Raw genomic sequence first — 22,465 nt, forward strand, 5'->3', positions numbered from 1 at the left:
CAGGCAGGTAGCATGTTTGGTAGGCTACTAATAGCCATCAGCAGCATCAGAGCTTGGAGAAGCCTAATCACCATGACTAAATGGTCAAGTGGAATTTGACTGCCGTCATGACTCGTGACGGCCAGTGTGGCGGGAATACGGTCACCGTAAGAGCCCTAGTGTCCACATACTTTTGGTCATGTACTATATATTGCAAGGGTACCCTTTCGGTGTATTGGTGAGCAGGTACTGTACTGACCTGCCGTCTATCCTCCGGTGCCTTGAGGAAGAGGGCGTTGATGAGTGCGATGGCATACGTCTGGATCTCCTGATTGGATCTAAAAAGGCATATCAGACACAGCAACACCAGTTAGAAGCATCTGGTTCTAGGAATGCTCACATGGTTACAAAAACTAAAGTAGCAGCTGGTTAAATGTATTAATACAGTACTCAGATAGTATTAGTCTGGGGTTCTACACTTCTAAGCTTAGTCATAAGGTTGCGTAGCAAGGCAAGGCTCGTCATTTACGTTTGATTCCACCGACATTAGTAAGTTACGCCACTACATTTCTACACACTAACTTCGACTACATCCCCCACATAGCTGTATGTGGGAGGCCCCAGTGCGTGAGTGTGTGCTCACACTTGCAGGTGTCCGATGAGCTGTCCAACAGTGATATCCTGCGCCACCCGGTGGTAGAGGTTGTGGCTGTTGAGGACCATGCTCTCCAGGATGGCCAGAGAGCGCTGCAGGATTGACACATCCACCATCGGCTGGTTCACATAGCCCGCAATCTGACCAGACAGGATAGGAGGGAAATACTCCATTAAAATGGACACATAAATCTAGGGTCTTCTTGATTACAACTTGGTTTATGGAAGTAGATTTGAAAACTCAAGACTAGGACTTGAAAAGTAGGTCTATCAAATGACATACAGTGGACAAAAAAAATGAATAATATCCATACTTGTGCATAAATGCACAGCCTATAGAAAACGATGTATCTAAATTCTACAGTGCTTGTTGCTGTGCAGCACTTCAGAGGACTTCATCAGGGTGAAAACTTCACAGACAATTCAACTGAAAGAGCTCCAAATAACATGGGGGGTTGCTAGGTAACCGCAACCCACTCAGTTCTGGCAACCAGTGAGGTGTTGAAGGTCAAGTAATTAAAGAAAAGTGAAAAAAAAAAAAACATGGGGGAGGACTTCGAGATATGCCTCAAACTACTGAACCCACCCAAACTCATTTACCAGTGTTCAAACTGAGAAAGATAGTTCACATACTGTATATGGCCAAGTTCCATCAAAATAAGTCAGAAATACATTGAGTCTTAATTCCATTGTGGATGGTGTAGGAATCTGACAGTGGCTTCCTTATATGACAAGTGTTACATTGAGAGTGTCTGCGTACGAAATGGCACCGTATTCCCTATGAAGTGCACTTTTAACCAGAGCTCTATGCACCCTGGTCAAAAGTTGTGCACTGTATAGGGAATAGCATTTCCGATATATGCAGCCTGAACTATTTAGTTGAGGCAGGTATGGATTCTGACCTGTTTGATGAAAGACAGAGAGATGAGGTCCCAGGACACTATTCCATGGTCCATCAGCTCCAGGAAGGCAGTGAGAGTGAAGGCCAGCATCTCTCCAAAGCTGATGAGAGGAGACCAGAGTCAGAGGACAACACTCACCAACTGATGGGGAAAAGAAGCAAGACAACTGCAGCCACAAACAGCAAGGTATCAGTATAGGGAAATCAGTGTTAGCCTATGGCAACCATATCCAGAAAGGCTTCTAGTAGCCAGTAGAAGTAGCCCAAGGGCTGTGGTGTGGTATGTACCCTACAACATGGTTTGTCTGTCTGTACGAGACCATAATGAGACTCGCTCCGGAGTGAAGTTTCCCCGTAGGTAGAGATCTAGGATCAGCTTCCCCTCGCCCAATTCTTACCTTAATCATTAGTGGGGAAAATGCAAAACTGACCCAGGATCAGCGTCTAGTGGCAATTCACCATACACTGCATGAGACTCACTGGGTGCCGCTCTCCACCAGGCGCGCCAGGGTCGCGATGCCCTCCATGTTGATGAACTCTGTGGCAAAGGTGGGGTCAGCTGACAGCTTGGCCAGCTCCTTCAGGGCCTCCAAGCGGGCATCTATGCCATGAGACTGGATCCTGTCCAGGAGCTGCCGTGCTGCACGGGCCTATTGTGGGTGGGGGGGGTCAGGCAAGGCAATGTTGGCCATTATTGACAGTTTTTTTTTAAACTGGTTTACCTCAACGACTACATTAGCTTGATACATATAGGCAGCGACCGAAACGTATAAGTAGGAATAGGGTTAGTCTAAAGCAGCTGCCATGTTTTTGATCTGTTTATTAGGGAGAAGCTATACGGATACGTCGGGTGCCCAACTTGATGACATGTCACTCAGCTGAGAGCAGAGTGGAAACTAATGGATTCAGTTCAGTCAGTCGTTCTGATAAGCCCTTTCTAGCTAGCTAGTTTATGCTGGCCATCTGGCAACAACAGCACTGCGCTAGTTAAAACTTGTAAAAGAAAGTTGTGTTTATTTTTGATGGGCGAGGGATAAATAACTTAGTATTGGTCACCATCTGGAATCTGGATGTCACCGTGACATGCCAATTAGCTAACGCAAGCCTGTGTGAATGACCAATGCAACGGTGTTGTATGTTGTACCGAGGCGCTTCACTGCTTCCCACTGTTGCTTCCCACCGGGCAGCTGTATAACGTCGCTGGCATTAGCCAAATTTGTTCAATACTCTATTATATTTTTGAGTAGGATAGCAGCCTACACGAGAAATAACTTGCTGTAACTATCAGGATGACCATTGGGCCTCTTACCAGAATGCTAACAAAATGAGCACAAACTAATAGCGAAATCACAAAGACGCTGTTAGCTAAATGCTAATGAGCGAAAACGAACATAAACTAATCCCAAAGACAGGAAAAAACAGCTCATAAATTATACAAGCATAGCTAGTAGCTACCGAATGTCATAAGGAAGAGCAGAATGTGTACACGGAGCACAGAGGAGAAGAACGGATTTTTAAAAAACACTAGTAGGAAGCATAAGGAAAAATGTAAGCTGTACAGATAACTCATCCAGAGCTCTTTGACTTCTGGCAGAAAGCCATTATAAGATATCTGATGGCAAACATTTAGTAGTGAATTGAATACAAGTGTAACTTCATCACCCCATGTACACCGCACAACAGAGCCTCGCCGATATAGAACACTATAGACTCACCAGCTCCCGCCGTCTCCCGTTGTGCTATTTACAAACAGACTGGCTCAACTGTTCTGAGAAACTACGGTAATCTTCATAATGTAAAATAATGTGACAGGTGAAATGAAGAACACAACCTGCTTTCTCTCCTAAAGTATTGCACAAGTTGACTGCAGGTATTACGTTAAAAAGTAGCTACAAATATTCAGATTTATTCAAAAATCTCGTAATAAATCATTTTGAAGTTATTGAAAAACCATCCCATGGTTTTTTCCAAATAACCAGGTATATGATATACCACCCAAGCCTACCAGAAGATACCGACCCTACCCTTACGCTCGTTTAAACTGAGCTGCACTGGTGTCAGAACGCATTCATGGTTACATTAAGACACCGTGGAGCCGACGCGCAATATGGGTCTGAAAACGTACCTTAATGCTGGGATGGGATATACCACGGTACTCCAAAATTGTACAATTACCTACACTGCTCCATTGCTAAGATTGAAATACTGCAAGTTTTTCCCGAAAACTGCCCTTTGCATCCTCATGCTAGCTACCAGTAGCCATTATGGAATGATACGTCAGAAACAACAAAAGGAGCTGATTGGCTGACACTGCCATTCCAAAATTGGCAGCGGTGGCTACTGCTAGCTAGCATGAGGACAAAAAGGGAAGTTTTCCGGAAAAAGCAGCAGTATTTCAATCTTCTCTATGCGGCAGTGTGGAGTACAGTGGCAAATACATTTTTTATTTGATATCCCATCCCTGAATTGAGGTACATTTTTCGACCCATATCTCATGCCGGCTCCTCTGTGTCTTAATGTAACCATGATTGCATTCCGACCCCAGTGCAGCTCAGTGTAAACAAGCGTAAAGGTAGGGTCGGTACTTTCTGGCTGTCCTGCAGTAACTCATTTTTAGGGAAGTAGCTATAGTGTAGCTAATATCAGCCAAGGGTGACAGGCAGCTAAAGCACATTTGTTGATTTTGTAGTCCAATAAAAACGGAATAATTCTGAACACTCCCAAGTCCCAACTTCGGCAAACAAGTTTCACATTCTCACTGAAGTTTCTAGCCACAAGCATAAACTAGCTAGCTGAGGAGGGCTCATCAGGATGACTGACTGAACCGAATCCATTAGTCCACACTCAACTCTCACTGCGCGACATAGGTTATCAATTTTGGGCACCAGGCATGTCTGTATAGCCTCTCCCTGTTTATCATTGGTGAAACTATGAGCATTGCAGTCACTATATAGAGTTAATAAAATATACCTAAGAAATACTGGTAATTTACTTGAAAAAAATGAAAATAACTGCATGTACAAGAAGAGAAAGTGTCTCACGGGAGATATGGCTAATCGAAGGATGGTCCCATTCTTCATTTCACTACGGCTCTGGAAAGAAAGATGGTGAACATTGCTACTATACCACAGCATGATGCTGTAGCAACAACAACAACTTTATATTGGTGATATGACACTATATATACACAAAAGTATGTGGGCACCTCTTAAAATGAGTGGATTCGGCTATTTTCAGCCACACTCATGCTGACAGGTGTTTAAAATCGAGCACACCGCCATGCAATCTCCATAGACAAACATTGCCTGTAGAATGGCCTTATTGAAGAGCTCAGTTGTCACGAATATTACCGAAGGTGACTCCCCTTCTTGTTCGGGTGGCGCTCGGCGGTCGTCGTCGCCGGTCTACTAGCTGCCACCGATCTTTTGGTCTGTGTTCGTTTGGTTTTGTGTAATTGGTTTCACCTGTTCCTTGTTTGGTTGTTAGGGTGGGGTTATTTAAGTTCGTTCATCCCGCTTCTGTTTGTGCGGGCTTGTTTATCTGTATGTGTTAGAGTGGTTAGTGTTTTCTTTTGGGTTTCTCGCTGTCCTTGTATTTTCACGATAGGGTACTTTTGTTCTATAGTTATACCTGGTTTGGTATACTATTTTTGTTCCTGTGATTATTTCTGGACATTAAAGCGCGTTTTTTCCGCATCCTTTGCTCTCTGCGCCTGACTCCACACCTATTCACTCATTGAGCGTTACATCAGTGACTTTCAACGTGGCACTGTCATAGGATGCCACCTTTTCAACAAGTCCATTTCTGCCCTGGTCAACTGTTATTGTGAAGTGGAAACGTCTAACGGCTCAGACGCGAAGTGGTAGGCCACACAAGCTCACAGAAAATGACCGCCGAGTGCTGAAGTACGTAAAATCTTCTGTCCTCGGATGCAACACACATGACCGATTTCCAAAATGCCTCTGGAAGCAAAGTCAGCACAATAACTTTGATGGGAGCTTCATGAAATGGGTTTCCATGGCCGAGCACCCGCACACAGGCCTAAGATCACCAAGTTTCATTCTGGGTTTGGCGGATGCCAGAATGCTACCTGCCCCAATGCATAGTGCCAACTGTATAGTTTGGTGGAGTAGGATGTTTTTCATGTTTCGGGCTAGCCCCCTTAGTTCCAGTGAAGTGAAATCTTAGCGCCACAGGTTACAATGACATTCTAGACAATTCTGTGCAAACAGTTTGTGGAAGGCCCTTTCATGTTTTCACATGACAATGGCCCCTGTGCACAAAGAGAGGTCCATACAGAAATGGTTTGTCGAGATCAGTGTGGAAGAACTTGACTGGCCTGAACAAAGCCCTGACCTCAACCCCATCAAACACTTTTGGGACGAATTTGAATGCCGACTGCGAGCCAGCCCTAATCGCTAATGTTCGTGGCTGAATGGAAGCAAGTCCCTGCAGCAATGTTCCAATATCTGATGGAAAGCATTTCCAGAAGAGTGGAGGCTGCTATAGCAGCAAAGGAGGGGACCAACTCCATATTAATGCCCATGATTTTGTAATGAGATGTTCGACGAACAGGTGTCCACATACTTTTGGTCATGTAGTGTACTAACAGTAACATTAACTAAGGAACCACATAGTGTATTATAGTAATGAATTCTGCCAAGGTGTTGAGGCTCACCTGTTCAGTGATGTAGAGCTGAGGACCGTCAGCGTAACGCAGGGCAAACTGCTCAGAGCCAGACAGAGACCAGCTGTGGACACACGCACAAAATCAATTGAAAAGTAGGTGAATGAATTCACCAATTTTCCACTCAATACCAGAGTGCACTGACCTCCCTAAACATGAGGCAGGCAGAAGCTAAACCCACACATATCTCAATAAGACCTACTGTAATGCTGTGCATTTGTTTTTCCACCCTACAGAAAATACATAACATGTGCATAAGGTTAATAAAAGTCATTATCGGAGCCTCAAGCATTTCTATTTGCAAGAGGAGCAGATGGAGAAGATTGTACAGGGTGATATTCAGTGGGCGAAAAAAATACATTCAGATGCGAGAGGGAGAGCAAGAGAGTAGGAGGAAGCACTGGAGAGAGAGGGATAAGGAGAAGTAGCGAGTTAGGAAAAGACTCAGTAATCATAGACAGACAATGTGGACCAGGAGACAAGAGAGAGGAAACGGAAAGGCAATGGGAGGAGGCACTGGGGGGGGGGGGGTCTAAATGGTTACATAAGTATATAAACACATTAAAAGTTCAAGTCTGGCCCCCATCTATGAGCCATTAGACCTCCTTTAGTGTATTGGCTAGAGGTGTGTGTTTATTGGCAGTGTTATGTGAGTAAGCACAATAAAAACTAGGCAAGTCAGTTAAGAACAAATTCTTATTTACAATGACGGACTACCCAGGGCAAACCCAAACGACGCAGGGCTAATTGTGCACCACCCAATGGGACACTCCCAATCACGGCCAGATGTGATGCAGCCTGGGTTCGAACCAGGGACTGCAGTGACTCCTCTTGCAGTGCCTTAGACCGCAGCGCCACTCGGGAGCCAAGCAGAAGGTGGAGTACCACAGCATTTATGTGTATCTGGAGATAACACTGAAATGCCTCGTATGTTATTGTAGAAATATCTGCACCTCAAAAGTGAAGAATGATATCCAACATCTTTGAATGCAATAGCATTCTAAACTTGTGTGATAATATAGCATAGTGAATCAATGGGTATGATGGAGCAAGAATGTAGAAAGCATTCAAATGACATTTTTTGTATTTTGAGCAGAACGTTCTGCAGTACTCCAACAGGCACAAACTGTTCCATTTCTACACAGGGTAATATATTATAATATATATAGACCCTTAAAGAAGTCATTTTATAATAAGAATTCTGTCATTGTAATGAAACTCATATGTGATCCAGTCCATGTGTAATGGCTCTTACTAATGTTCCTTTGTGTGTTCTCAATATGGACCTGCTATACATTTGGCCCTAACTAAGTCTGTCTAGCTAGCACTAATCTTACATAAGTGAACGCAGGGTGTGTGTGTCTGTGTGTGCGTTCACGTGTGTGCTCATATCACACACACATATATAAATCAGTCGTAAACATAGTGCGGCCATTATCTCCAGCGTGAGCAGAAACAGCTGGGTGTGGACCTGGTGCTTACCCATCACACACCTCCCGTATGATAGAGGACAGAGGCTTCTTCTGCAAACACACAACAGACAAAAAAACAGTCAAACTCTGCAAAGCCACTGGAATCACAGGAAAGTTGCCGATTGGTCATAAAAAGTCCCTATAGCAGAGCTTTACAAAGGCAATCCTGTGGACCCCAAGGGTTGCACGTTTTGGTTGTCTTAGCACTACACAGCTGATTCAAATAATGAACTCATCAAGCTTTGACTATTTGAATCAGCTGTGTAGTGTGAGGGCAAAAACCAAAACGTGCACCCCTTGTTGGTCCCCAGGACCGAGTTTGGGAAACGCTGCCCTAAAGTAACTTCAACAATGGTTCTCATTACTTGCCTAGCTTGGCATTCAGTGGAAAACAAACGTTGATGGATTTGGTTTCATGTCATTGCCGGCGACATACATTACAGTTTATGCTGAGAGTCGAAAGATGTGCTAGACTTACCAACAAAATCTCAGTAGTTTATGCTGGTCAGAGCAGAAACATACTGTAGATGTCTTTTCCCTACAATTATTTAACATGGAGTCTCTGGAGTTTAAAGTCTCCAGGCACCGGGAAAATAGACTTCTATAAAACGTTTGGTTGAGTAGACAGAGTGGAGGATTGATGCTGTTAAGGACAAGACCAACCAACACAATCAGCAGCCGAGCACAGTGGCCGTCCTATCGCCTCTGACCACAGGACATCGGCTCTCATTTTTCTGTTAATTTCCAGGCGATTCTACACGTTGAATCGACACTGTTCGCCGATACCAAGCAGGTATTCTACTGCGCATGACCAACATTCATGTTGGTATGTCTTGTCCTTTAGGGGGGGGGTTAGACGGGCACTGACCTGGTCAATCTCGATGAGCTGGGCGTTGGCGCCGGGCCACTCGATGGCCACCTTGACGATGTCAGAGTGGGGTGGCATGGCTGCTGTCCTCTCACACGCCCCTGGAGGACAGACATCACAGAGAAGATGAGAGCCCTTTATTACTGTTACACTGTTAGATATAGGGATCCCATGTCTGCCACCATGTTACATTATTGCATATGTCACCATGATCACATTATGTTGGTATGAAGGTTTGACAGGAATTTTTACATTTCATAGTTAAAGCCAATTGTGGCTTAAAAACACCATGACGCCTGTCAAAGTATTCTAGAAAGCCTGTTCCTTATCATTGGCACAAGGTCAGACAAGTACACTCCTCTTAAATGTACATTTTAGCAACAACATCACTCAATTGTCTCATTACAGTCCAGTTTGTCATAGCCCATCTTTGGTAAAGCTTTCCCCACATGACAAAATGTTGTTTTTAAGAGGACATGTTAATGTAAAAAGATGGGCCCAGGACAGCTTTTACAGTTGCAGTGGCTTAAGGTATCAGCTATCAATGCCATTAAATCCTCAGATGTATTACCCGTGGTAGGTAGCACCACACTTTGTTTAGCTATTACCTACATCCACTTCAAAAGGGGAATTTCAACAGCCTGATGGACAAGCCCAACGATGGGGAGAAAAAGTCTTCTAAATATCAGTGCCCAGGGGTTTTCAACATCAAAGCCCTGCACCACCGAGTAGAAAACAGGCTGATATTATGCATCTTGTAGCCTGAACTAGACTCCAGCTCTGTCGCTGCCAGAAATACACGCACTAAAACCAACCAGATTTGACAAAGAAAAACATCCCGTGTCTTGTTAAAACACACATTGTTTTGTCTGTCTTTCGATGCAGTTTTCTCTAGGATTTTTTTCAGCAGTGGTGGCAAAGACAGCAGGGGAGGGGGGTGAGGTTTGTGCTCTTTCCTGCGGGGGTCAGGGCACATGCATCCTGGGAGATTGTTTTTTGTAGAACGACTGAGAAGGTCACTTCTGGTGACTTTTGAAAAATACATTCTACTCCAAAATGCAACTATGTTGACACCATCTGAAATACACTGCTCAAAAGAATAAAGGGAACACTTAAACAACATAATGTAACTCCAAGTCAATCACACTTCTGTGAAATCAAACTGTCCACTTAGGAAGCAACACTGATTGACAATAAATTTCACATGCTCTTGTGCAAATGGAATAGACAACAGGTGGAAATTATAGGCAATTAGCAAGACACCCCCAATAAAGGAGTGGTTCTGCAGGTGGTGACCACAGACCCTTCTCAGTTCATATGCTTCCTGGCTGATGTTTTGGTCACTTTTGAATGCTGGCGGTGCTTTCACTCTAGTGGTAGCATGAGACGGAGTCTACAACCCACACAAGTGGCTCAGGTAGTGCAGCTCATCCAGGATGGCACATCAATACGAGATGTGGCAAGAAGGTTTGCTGTGTCTGTACAAGCGTAGTGTCCAGAGCATGGAGGCGCTACCAGGAGACAGGCCAGTACATCAGGAGACGTGGAGGAGGCCGTAGGAGGGCAACAACCCAGCAGCAGGACCGCTACCTCTGCCTTTGTGCAAGGAGGAGCAGGAAGAGTACTGCCAGAGCCCTGCACAATGACCTCCAACAGGCCACAAATGTGCATGTGTCTGCTCAAACGGTCAGAAACAGACTCCATGAGGGTGGTATGAGGGCCCGACGTCCACAGGTGGGGGTTGTGCTTACAGCCCAACACCGTGCAGGACGTTTGGCATTTGCCAGAGAACACAAAGATTGGCAAATTCGCCACTGGCGCCCTGTGCTCTTCACAGATGAAAGCAGGTTCACACTGAGCACATGTGACAGACGTGACAGAGTCTGGAGACGCCGTGGAGAACGTTCTGCTACCTGCAACATCCTCCAGCATGACCGGTTTGGCGGTGGGTCAGTCATGGTGTGGGGTGGCATTTCTTTGGGGGGGCCGCACAGGCCTCCATGTGCTCGCCAGAGGTAGCCTAGCCTGACTGCCATTAGGTACCGAGATGAGATCCTCAGACCCCTTGTGAGACCATAAGCTGGTGCGGTTGGCCCTGGGTTCCTCCTAATGCAAGACAATGCTAGACCTCATTTGGCTGGAGTGTGTCAGCAGTTCCTGCAAGAGGAAGGCATTGATGCTATGGACTGGCCCGCCCGTTCCCCAGACCTGAATCCAATTGAGCACATCTGGGACATCATGTCCCACAGACTGTCCAGGAGTTGGCGGATGCTTTAGTCCAGGTCTGGGAGGAGATCCCTCAGGAGACCATCCGCCACCTCATCAGGAGCATGCTCAGGCGTTGTAGGGAGGTCATACAGGCACGTGGAGGCCACACACACTACTGGGCCTCATTTTGACTTGTTTTAAGGACATTACATCAAAGTTGGATCAGCCTGTAGTGTGGTTTTCCACTTTAATTTTGAGTGCGACTCCAAATCCAAAACTCCATGGGTTGATACATTTGATTTCTATTGATCATTTGTGTGATTTTGTTGTCAGCACATTCAACTATGTAAAGAAAAAAGTATTTAATAAGAATATTTCATTCATTCAGATCTAGGATGTGTTATTTTAGTGTTCCCTTTATTTTTTTGAGCAGTGTATAACAGATGAGCACCACTACACTATAGGGAGATGAGAAAGCAATGGCTGTTTGCTTGTGGCTCTCATTCACCACACTGGTCGCTCGGTTTGCTACAAATATACATTGTGACTTGTCACTGATCTTTAACTTCCGGGTTGGAGCGAGCGGTCGCATCTGCACTCGGTCCGCAGGTAGTATTACATTTCATTACATTTCATTATAGTACAACGGTTTGATTTGTCTAATCTTAGCAATTTCCTCTTAGCTAGCTACATAGCCGTCTTTGTATCATAGATAATTGCGTAATTATCGTACTTCGTCGTCCTAACGCAGTCTACACTGCCCTGCAGCTAGCCAGCTAGCTAACGTCCACCGTTAGCTAGTCCACCGTCTACCGATTAGCAGCACAACTATTACACTCAACTGAACGACTTGATTAGTGTAGTGTTAGCTAGTTGTCTTTGCTGTCTTCGTATCCAAGATAATTGTGTAGTTTAGAGTGTGTAGTTTTAGAGTGATTATCTTAATTTACCGAGGTTAGCTAGCCAGCTATTTGTCGTCCTTAACGTAGGAGACACTGCTAGCTAGCCAACAGCTAGCCAACGTCTACCGAACAGAACTTCCGCACTCAACAATCCGGTCGCATTTCGCTTCGCTCCACAGGTAGTATCACATTTTTCATTTCATTTCATTACAGTACAACGGCTTGATTTGTTTGATCGTAGCTAGCTACATAGCTAGCTACATAGCCGTCTTTGTATCAAAGATAATTGTGTAGTCTAGAGCGATTTCCTAGGTTAGCTAGCCAGCTATTGTCGTTCTTTTAACGCAACGTAACGTAATCAACACTGCTAGCTAGCCAGCTAGCCCCGAATAGCAGCACAGTAGAAACTATTACACTCAACGGAACGACTTGATTAGTGTAGTGTCAACAACGCAGCCACTGCCAGCTAGCCTACATAGTCAACAACGCAGCCTCTGCCAGCTAGCCTACTTCAGCAGTATTGTATCATTTTAATCATTTTAGTCAATAAGATTCTTGCTACGTAAGCTTAACTCTCTGAACACTCGAGACGTGTAGTCCACTTGTCATTCCAATCTCCTTTGCATTAGCGTAGCCTCTTGTGTAGCCTGTCAACTATGTGTCTGTCTATCCCTGTTCTCTCCTCTCTGCACAGACCATACAAACGCTCCACACCGCGTGGCCGCGGCCACCCTAATCTGGTGGTCCCAGCGCGCACGACCCACGTGGAGTTCCAGGTCTCCGGTAGCCTCTGGAACTGCCGATCTGCGGCCAACAACGCAGAGTTCATCTCAGCCTATGCCTCCCTCCAGTCCCTCGACTTCTTGGCACTGACGGAAACATGGATCACACCACAGACAACACTGCTACTCCTACTGCTCTCTCTTCGTCTGCCCACGTGTTCTCGCACACCCCGAGAGCTTCTGGTCAGCGGGGTGGTGGCACCGGGATCCTCATCTCTCCCAAGTGGTCATTCTCTCTTTCTCCCCTTACCCATCTGTCTATCGCCTCCTTTGAATTCCATGCTGTCACAGTTACCAGCCCTTTCAAGCTTAACATCCTTATCATTTATCGCCCTCCAGGTTCCCTCGGAGAGTTCATCAATGAGCTTGATGCCTTGATAAGCTCCTTTCCTGAGGACGGCTCACCTCTCACAGTTCTGGGCGACTTTAACCTCCCCACGTCTACCTTTGACTCATTCCTCTCTGCCTCCTTCTTTCCACTCCTCTCCTCTTTTGACCTCACCCTCTCACCTTCCCCCTACTCACAAGGCAGGAAATACGCTCGACCTCATCTTTACTAGATGCTGTTCTTCCACTAACCTCATTGCAACTCCCCTCCAAGTCTCCGACCACTACCTTGTATCCTTTTCCTCTCGCTCTCATCCAACACTTCCCACACTGCACCTACTCGGATGGTATCGCGCCGTCCCAACCTTCGCTCTCTCTCCCCCGCTACTCTCTCCTCTTCCATCCTATCATCTCTTCCCTCTGCTCAAACCTTCTCCAACCTATCTCCTGATTCTGCCTCCTCAACCCTCCTCTCCTCCCTTTCTGCATCCTTTGACTCTCTATGTCCCCTATCCTCCAGGCCGGCTCGGTCCTCACCTCCCGCTCCGTGGCTCGACGACTCATTGCGAGCTCACAGAACAGGGCTCCGGGCAGCCGAGCGGAAATGGAGGAAAACTCGCCTCCCTGCGGACCTGACACCCTTTCACTCCCTCCTCTCTACATTTTCCTCTTCTCTCTCTGCTGCTAAAGCCACTTTCTCCCACTCTAAATTCCAAGCATCTGCCTCTAACCCTAGGAAGCTCTTTGCAACCTTCTCCTCCCTCCTGAATCCTCCTCCCCCTCCCCCTCTCTGCAGATGACTTCGTCAACCATTTTGAAAAGAAGGTCGACGACATCCGATCCTCGTTTGCTAAGTCAAACGACACCGCTGGTTCTGCTCACACTGCCCTACCCTGTGCTCTGACCTCTTTCTCCCCTCTCTCTCCAGATGAAATCTCGCGTCTTGTGACGGCCGGCCGCCCAACAACCTGCCCGCTTGACCCTATCCCCTCCTCTCTTCTCCAGACCATTTCCGGAGACCTTCTCCCTTACCTCACCTCGCTCATCAACTCATCCCTGACCGCTGGCTACGTCCCTTCCGTCTTCAAGAGAGCGAGAGTTGCACCCCTTCTGAAAAAACCTACACTCGATCCCTCCGATGTCAACAACTACAGACCAGTATCCCTTCTTTCTTTTCTCTCCAAAACTCTTGAACGTGCCGTCCTTGGCCAGCTCTCCCGCTATCTCTCTCAGAATGACCTTCTTGATCCAAATCAGTCAGGTTTCAAGACTAGTCATTCAACTGAGACTGCTCTTCTCTGTATCACGGAGGCGCTCCGCACTGCTAAAGCTAACTCTCTCTCCTCTGCTCTCATCCTTCTAGACCTATCGGCTGCCTTCGATACTGTGAACCATCAGATCCTCCTCTCCACCCTCTCCGAGTTGGGCATCTCCGGCGCGGCCCACGCTTGATTGCGTCCTACCTGACAGGTCGCTCCTACCAGGTGGCGTGGCGAGAATCCGTCTCCACACCACGTGCTCTCACCACTGGTGTCCCCAGGGCTCTGTTCTAGGCCCTCTCCTATTCTCGCTATACACCAAGTCACTTGGCTCTGTCATAACCTCACATGGTCTCTCCTATCATTGCTATGCAGACGACACACAATTAATCTTCTCCTTTCCCCTTCTGATGACCAGGTGGCGAATCGCATCTCTGCATGTCTGGCAGACATATCAGTGTGGATGACGGATCACCACCTCAAGCTGAACCTCGGCAAGACGGAGCTGCTCTTCCTCCCGGGAAGGACTGCCCGTTCCATGATCTCGCCATCACGGTTGACAACTCCATCGTGTCCTCCTCCCAGAGCGCTAAGAACCTTGGCGTGATCCTGGACAACACCCTGTCGTTCTCAACTAACATCAAGGCAGTGGCCCGTTCCTGTAGGTTCATGCTCTACAACATCCGGAGAGTACGACCCTGCCTCACACAGGAAGCGGCGCAGGTCCTAATCCAGGCACTTGTCATCTCCCGTCTGGATTACTGCAACTCGCTGTTGGCTGGGCTCCCTGCCTGTGCCATTAAACCCCTACAACTCATCCAGAACGCCGCAGCCCGTCTGGTGTTCAACCTTCCCAAGTTCTCTCACGTCACCCCGCTCCTCCGCTCTCTCCACTGGCTTCCAGTTGAAGCTCGCATCCGCTACAAGACCATGGTGCTTGCCTACGGAGCTGTGAGGGGAACGGCACCTCAGTACCTCCAGGCTCTGATCAGGCCCTACACCCAAACAAGGGCACTGCGTTCATCCACCTCTGGCCTGCTCGCCTCCCTACCACTGAGGAAGTACAGTTCCCGCTCAGCCCAGTCAAAACTGTTCGCTGCTCTGGCCCCCCAATGGTGGAACAAACTCCCTCACGACGCCAGGACAGCGGAGTCAATCACCACCTTCCGGAGACACCTGAAACCCCACCTCTTTAAGGAATACCTAGGATAGGATAAAGTAATCCCTCTCACCCCCCTTAAAAGATTTAGATGCACTACTGTTCCACTGGATGTCATAAGGTGAATGCACCAATTTGTAAGTCGCTCTGGATAAGAGCGTCTGCTAAATGACTTAAATGTAAATGTAATCTTCAAAGGATAGTACAAGATTTGGGAAATTAAGCATTTTTTCTACAAACAAAGAGTCACTAACTCATGGATACCATTTTTGTCTGCGTGCAATTTGAAGGAAGTTGAAGGTAGTTTCGCGAGCCATTGCTAACTAGTGTTAGCGCAATGACTGGAAGTTTATGGGAAAAGCTAGCATGCTAGCTGTTCCTGTAGTCCAGCGGTAGGCAACTGATTCAGCCACAGGACAATTTTTGATGGAGGGAAGGTCGGGGGTCCGTAACAGTTATAATAATTTGTACACTGCAAATTGACCACCACCAAACTCAAAAAAAGATTGTATTTGAAAGTAATCATTTTACACCTCGATTGCATTGAGACACAATCACATGGCTCTTTTATTCGTTGGAATAGTAGGTGAACAGATTAACTAAATTAAACAAAGTTTTAGCTGAATTTCTGGTGATTTTAATATTTTTACCAAAAAATCCCCCCCTCGCCTGTTGCTGACCACATCTGTAGACATCCAGCATGCTAGCTGTTCACATAGAGATCCAGTTATTGTGCTAATGCTAGTTAGCAACTTCCTTCAAACTGCATGCAAAGACATAACAATGGTAACCATTTTTTTTTTAAACAGAGCTTAAATTGCCAAAACATTGCACTATTCCTTTAAAAGCTGCAGCTAAATGAATATATGGGAAACTCCACTATAGGGTGGTATTCTCTGGTGTTACTGCCAGAAAAATCAAAACATTCTCATTCATCGACATTGTATTCAGATGCCTACGGACTGAGAATCTTTCTGCGCATTTCTATACAGAAAATGTTAATGCAGTCACACACACACACACAATCTGGGGTAGTGAGAAACAGCAAGTTTCATCCACATCTCTGGCAGGCTCAGTCCTCCCACTCAGGAGCCCTAGAACCTGTACGTGGGCTGGGGTTGGTTTAGCACAGCTCCCGATCTACTGCAGATACAACAGCACCAGCATCAGGTATACCCCTGCTAGCCTCCCTATTCTAAATCCACAGGGATTCTTTGCTCCGCACTCGGCTGGCGTCGTGTGACGACAGATGAGAGTGCGCGTCAAAGCAGTAGAAATCAGTGCCAAGAGCGGGCATTTTACTTGGGGAACCACACAACACATAATCAAGCAGTGCTTGTCACTGCACTGGGCAGATGCCAAATAGCTGTAACCAACATTTTTTGTTGAGTATTGGGCGGTAGGGGGAGAAGAAGGGTAGGGGGCTTTTTGGAGGAGGGGGGGGGGGGGATTTCCCTCTCCTGTCTCTTGTTCACATTTGGCATGAAATACATTGCAGTTATAAAGTAAATTTCCTGCAATTGTACACATTTCGCTATCATATGCTATCTCGGCCCCCCAAAACTTCAGAATTGTTTTCTTTGCGTGCCTGTTCAGTAATCCGGCCCTGACTCTGGCTGGAGATCAGATGGTGTGTGGACATGGTTTAAAAGTGTCTGTTTGCGTGCCTTGGTTCTCTGAGGACACCCGAGTTTCAATACGGATATTTTCACAGCAAACAATTTCAGGGACCATGAACTAATAAATTCAAGCATTTCAGGTGATGATCAATTGATTCTACTGAATATATCCTGTACTGCAAAGACAAAGTTAAATTCATAATCTGCAGTAGTAACCTAATGATCAACTCTTAAATGGTCTGTGACAACACTTGTTTACTTTCTTGAGGAAAATGTAATTCCATTCGTAACACCTCTAATAACAAGCTGGATCCAATTCAATACTGCCTTTTGATAAAGTATTTCCTCTTCTCTCAAATCAGGCAATAATATCCATACATGAGGAGACTTGCCTGGTAGGAAGGATAGGGGATAGGAGAATTTAGCTAAATGAGAACAACAAGTCAAACAATCAGTGATGAGACTTGGCTTGGAATGATGAATGGGGCATTGTGCAACAGGCTGCCTAAACAGGCTGTGAAAAAGCTGCAGAAAAATACTTAAAAGAATTTAGTCCAAGACTGGCAAGTGCAGGACAGCTCATCAGAGCACATTCAGATACTCTGACTTCACTATAACCCACCACATCCACAAATGAAAGAACAAGAAAAACAGACCTGTAAAGTTAACCACACTGTTACACACAAAAGCATATGCTAATGAACCATGTTTCACTGCTGCATACAATTACACAAACGGTTTATAAGAACACATCAAAAGCATTGGGGATTCTTTGTGAGGGTTTAATTCTAAAAGTAATTTCTATTTTTTTTCATTTCACAGACAACATGTTTTTCTTGACACACTGCCCCACCGTCAGTGCATTGTGGCCAAACATCAACAACAACAACATGAAAATAGACGCCGGAAGACAAGGCACATGTAATGGCTAACTTAACCTTGCCAGACAGGAACTCCTGCCATGACACATCATCTGGGCCACAATGCTGCCATTGTCTGGGGGTATAAATAAGAGAAGTCCATTCCCAGTCCCAAATGGGAATAACTAGGGCCTATTAGAGCTCTGGTCCAAAGTAGTGCACTACATCGGGAACAGGGTGCCATTTCGGACACAATCGTCCATTCCCAGTCCGAAAGTCACTGACTAGAGGTCCTCACAGATCCATCCACCTGTACCCGAATACTCAAGACGCAATGCAGGACCGGATCCAGAATTATAAATAATGTCACGGGTCTGATCTGATTTTCACAGGTCTCGGGTATGTTTCATTTTAACCGACTTGTCCAGAACGGCCGTACAGATTTGAACGAGACCGCTGCAGTAGAAAGAGAAATTGTATTATTTATGCTGCTACTCTTGCCTTTTTCAGGAGAGGGGAGCGTGACATGTGTAGCTTATTGTTGGCCAATCATAAGTCAAAGTGGCAATAGGCTACAGTCAGAGCCTCCATGTGTGGCAAAAGTTAGGAGATACAGTGGGGCAAAAAAGTATTTAGTCAGCCACCAATTGTACATGTTCTCCAACCTAAAAAGATGAGAGGCCTGTAATTTGCATCATAGGTACACTTCAACTATGACAGACAAAATTAGAAAGAAAAAAAATCCAGAAAATCACATTGTAGGATTTTTAATGAATTTCTTTGCAAATTATGGTGGAAAGTAAGTATTTGGTCACCTACAAACAAGCAAGATTTCTGGCTCTCACAGACCTGTAACTTCTTTAAGGGGCTCCTCTGTCCTCCACTCATTACCTGTATTAATGGCACCTGTTTGAACTTGTTATCAGTATAAAAGACACCTGTCCACAACCTCAAACAGTCACACTCCAAACTCCACTATGGCCAAGACCAAAGAGCTGTCAAAGGACACCAGAAACAAAATTGTAGACCTGCACCAGGCTGGGAAGACTGAATCTGCAATAGGTAAGCAGCTTGGTTTGAAGAAATCAACTGTGGGAGCAATTATTAGGAAATGGAAGACATACAAGATTGGGAGAATGTCATATGGTCAGATGAAACCAAAATAGAACTTTTTGGTAAAAACTCAACTCGTCGTGTTTGGAGGACAAAGAATGCTGAGTTGCATCCAAACCATACCTACTGTGAAGCATGGGGGTGGAAACATCATGCTTTGCGGCTGTTTTTCTGCAAAGGGACCAGGACAACTGATCCATGTAAAGGAAAGAATGAATGGGGCCATGTCTCGTGATATTTTGAGTGAAAACCTCCTTCCATCAGCAAGGGCATTGAAGATGAAACGTGGCTGGGTCTTTCAGCATGACAATGATCCCAAACACACCACCCAGGCAACGAAGGAGTGGCTTCGTAAGAAGTATTTCAAGGTCCTGGAGTGGCCTAGTCAGTCTCCAGATCTCAACCCCATAGAAAATCTTTGGAGGGAGTTGAAAGTCCGTGTTGCCCAGCAACAGCACCAAAACATCACTGCTCTAGAGGAGATCTGCATGGAGGAATGGGCCAAAATACCAGCAACAGTGTGTGAAAACCTTGTGAAAACTTACAGAAAACGTTTGACCTCTGTCATTGCCAACAAAGGGTATATAACAAAGTATTGAGATAAACTTTTGTTATTGACCAGATACTTATTTTCCACCATAATTTGTAAATAAATTCATTAAAAATCCTACAATGTGATTTTCTGGATTTTGTTTTCTCATTTTGTCTGTCATATACCTATGATGAAAATTACAGGCCTCATCTTTTTAAGTGGGAGAACTTGCAGTTGGTGGCTGACTAAATACTTTTTTGCCCCACTGTATCTAATTAAATGGAAGATGGAATTACAATGAAGGAATTAAAAGTTCAATGAGAAGGAGAGGCTACAGGCTACTTAATATTCTGAATGAAGTTTTTGTTGTGTAACTGTAAGATGAGAAAGCACATGCACTGCAGCCTCAACTAGCCTAACTAGCAAACGTTACCTAGCTTAACTAGCATTTCCCAGTTTGACGCAGTCAAGACAGGTACTGAGCAATCATATTGGATGATAAATAATCGAGTCACAGCAGCTATTAGTCTACTATAGCGCGAGTCCGCTTGATTGGTTGCGGTCTCTAGTCTCTCCCTTCCTGCTCCTGTGCCACTCGCTCACAGTACGTTCACAGAACGACAGCTCCCCTGCCTGCTAGAGCGGCACCGCTCTCTCCCTCTTGCGCTTTCAGGTCTGGTTATCAGTAGCTCAAAAAAAAAAAATCTGCTGCTTCCCTCACTCAGATCGGACTGGGTATGGATCCAACCCGGTCTATACGGGTCTAGTTGTCCCCGTGTCCGTTCGGAACAGGTCTATATTCAAAACATTTATATCTGGTCAGGGCGGGAAAACCCCAGGACCATTTTGGAAGTTGGACCTGTGAAGACCTCTACCGCTCACTGCAGTCTCCACAAAGGAACCTCTACGATAACAGTTTGAGCCACAGCACTAGTCAAGTCCAGTACAAATCGTACTGCAGCTGTCAGCTCCACTTTGTGAATGGACTTCTGATACGCTACATTGCCATAAGTACTTACACGAACATCTCATTCCAGGATCATGGGCATTAATATGGAGTTCCCCCCCTTTGCTGCTACAGCACCCTCCACTCTTCTGGGAAGGCTTTCAACTAAATGCTGGAACATTGCTGTGGGGACTTGCTTCCATTCAGTCACAAGAGTGAGGTCAGGCACTGATATTGGGCGATTAGGCCTGGCTCGCATTTAGCGTTCCAATTCATCCCAAAGGTGTTCGATGGGGTTGAGGTCAGGGCACTGTGCATGCCAGTCAAGTTCTTCCAAACCGGTCTCAACAAACCATTTCTGTATGGACCTCGCTTTGTGCACGGGGTCTTCCCCAAACTGTTGCCACAAAGTTGGAAGCACAGAATCATCTGAACTCAGCAAAGAAAGAAATGTCCCCTCACTGTCAACTGTGTTTATAACATGTGTAAATATTTGTATGAACATAAGATTCAACAACTGAACAACAAGTGCATCTCCTCCTTATGGACTGCACCAGATTTGCCAGTTCTTTCTGTGAGATGTTACCCCACTCTTTCACCAAGGCACCTGCAAGTTCCCGGACATTTCTATGGGGAATGGCCCTAGCCCTCCGATCCAACAGGTCCCAGGCGTGTTCAATGGGATTCAGATCCGGGCTCTTCGCTGGCCATGGCAGAACACTGACATTCCTGTCTTGCAGGAAATCACACACAGAATGAGCAGTATGGCTGGTGGCATTGTCATGCTGGAGGGTCATGTCAGGATGAGCCTGCAGGAAGGGTACCACATGAGGGAGGAGGATGTCTTCCCTGTAACGCACAGCATTGAGATTGCCTGCAATGACAACAAGCTCAGTCCGATGATGCTGTGACACACCGCCCCAGACCATAAAGGACCCTCCACCTCCAAATCGATCCCACTCCAGAGTACTGGCCTCGGTGTAACGCACATTCCTTCGATGATAAACGCGAATCCGACCATCATCCCTGGTGAAACAAAACCACGACTCGTCAATGAAGAGCACTTTTGCCAGTTCTGTCTGGTCCAGCGACGGTGGGTTTGTGCCTGTAGGCGACGTTGTTGCCGGTGATGTCTGGTGAGGACCTACCTTAGAACAGGCCTACAAACTCTCAGTCCAGCCTCTCTCAACCTATTGCGGACAGTCTGAGCACTGATGGAGGGACTGTGCGTTCCTGGTGTAACTAGGGCAGTTGTTGTTGCCATCCTGTACCTGCCCCGCAGGTGTGATGTTCGGATGTACCGATCTTCTGCAGGTGATGTTACACAGTCTGCCACTGCGAGGACAATCAGCTATCCCCAGTCTCCCTGTAGCGCTGTCTTAGGCATCTCACAGTACGGACATTGTAATTTATTGCCCTGGCCACATATCATCACCTCTCCTCATACCTCCTATCAGCATGCCTAAGGCACGTTCATGCAGATGAGCAGGGACTCTGGGCATCTTTCTTTTGGTGTTTTTCAGAGTCAGTAGAAAGGCCTCTTTAGTCTCCTAAGGTTTCATAACTGTGACCTTAATAGCCTATGGTCTGTAAGCTGTTAGTGTCTTAACGACCGTTCCACATGTCCATGTTCATTAATTGTTTATGGTTCATTGAACAAGCATGGGTAACAGTGGTAAAACCCTTTACAGTGAAGATCTGTGAAGTTATTTGGATTTTTATGAATTATCTTTGAAAGACAGGGTCCTGAAAAATGAGATGTTTCTTTTTTTTTTTTGCTGAGTTTAGAATGCCATTGTATGCTGTAGCGCTGAGGTTTCCCTTCACTGGATCTAAGGGGCCTAGCCCGAACCATGAAAAACAGCCCCAGACCATTATTCCTCCTCCACCAAACTGTACAGTTAGCACTATGCATTCAGGCATGTAGTATTCTCCTGGCATCCGCCAAACCCAGATTCGTTCCTTGGACTGCCAGATAGTGAATCGTGATTCATCACTCCAGAGAACACGTTTCCACTGCTCCAGAGTCCAATGGCGGCGAGCTATAGACCACTCCAGCCACCGCTTGGCATTGCGCATGGTTATCTTAGGCTTGAGTGCGGCTGCTCGGCCATGGAAACCCATTTCATGAAGCTCCCGACAAACAGTTCTTGTGCTGACGTTGCTTCCAGAGGCAGTTTGGAACTCGGTAGTGAGT

At 46.0% G+C, this 22,465-nt stretch overlaps 1 protein-coding gene across 2 annotated transcripts in view; it reads right to left on the minus strand.

Annotated features, from left to right (window-relative positions):
* The window catches only part of LOC115143027 (engulfment and cell motility protein 2-like), a 39,943-nt gene that overhangs the window by 13,292 nt on the left and 4,186 nt on the right, over positions 1-22,465 (minus strand). The window contains exons 3-10 of one of the 2 annotated variants that reach the window (XM_029682995.2): positions 8,562-8,662; positions 7,704-7,744; positions 6,213-6,285; positions 4,576-4,626; positions 2,015-2,184; positions 1,536-1,635; positions 629-774; positions 239-317 (exon numbers count right to left, since the gene is read on the minus strand). In XM_029682995.2, coding sequence (XP_029538855.1) covers positions 239-317; positions 629-774; positions 1,536-1,635; positions 2,015-2,184; positions 4,576-4,626; positions 6,213-6,285; positions 7,704-7,744; positions 8,562-8,639 — 738 coding nt within the window. In that variant the 5' untranslated portion in view covers positions 8,640-8,662. Of the gene's footprint in view, positions 1-238; positions 318-622; positions 775-1,535; positions 1,636-2,014; positions 2,185-4,575; positions 4,627-6,212; positions 6,286-7,703; positions 7,745-8,561; positions 8,663-22,465 lie in introns of both variants that reach the window. The other variant, XM_029682994.2, reaches the window with a different exon arrangement.

Source organism: Oncorhynchus nerka, linkage group LG15 (genome assembly GCF_034236695.1).
Source record: "Oncorhynchus nerka isolate Pitt River linkage group LG15, Oner_Uvic_2.0, whole genome shotgun sequence".
In the NCBI taxonomy this organism is placed as follows: Eukaryota; Metazoa; Chordata; class Actinopteri; order Salmoniformes; family Salmonidae; genus Oncorhynchus; species Oncorhynchus nerka.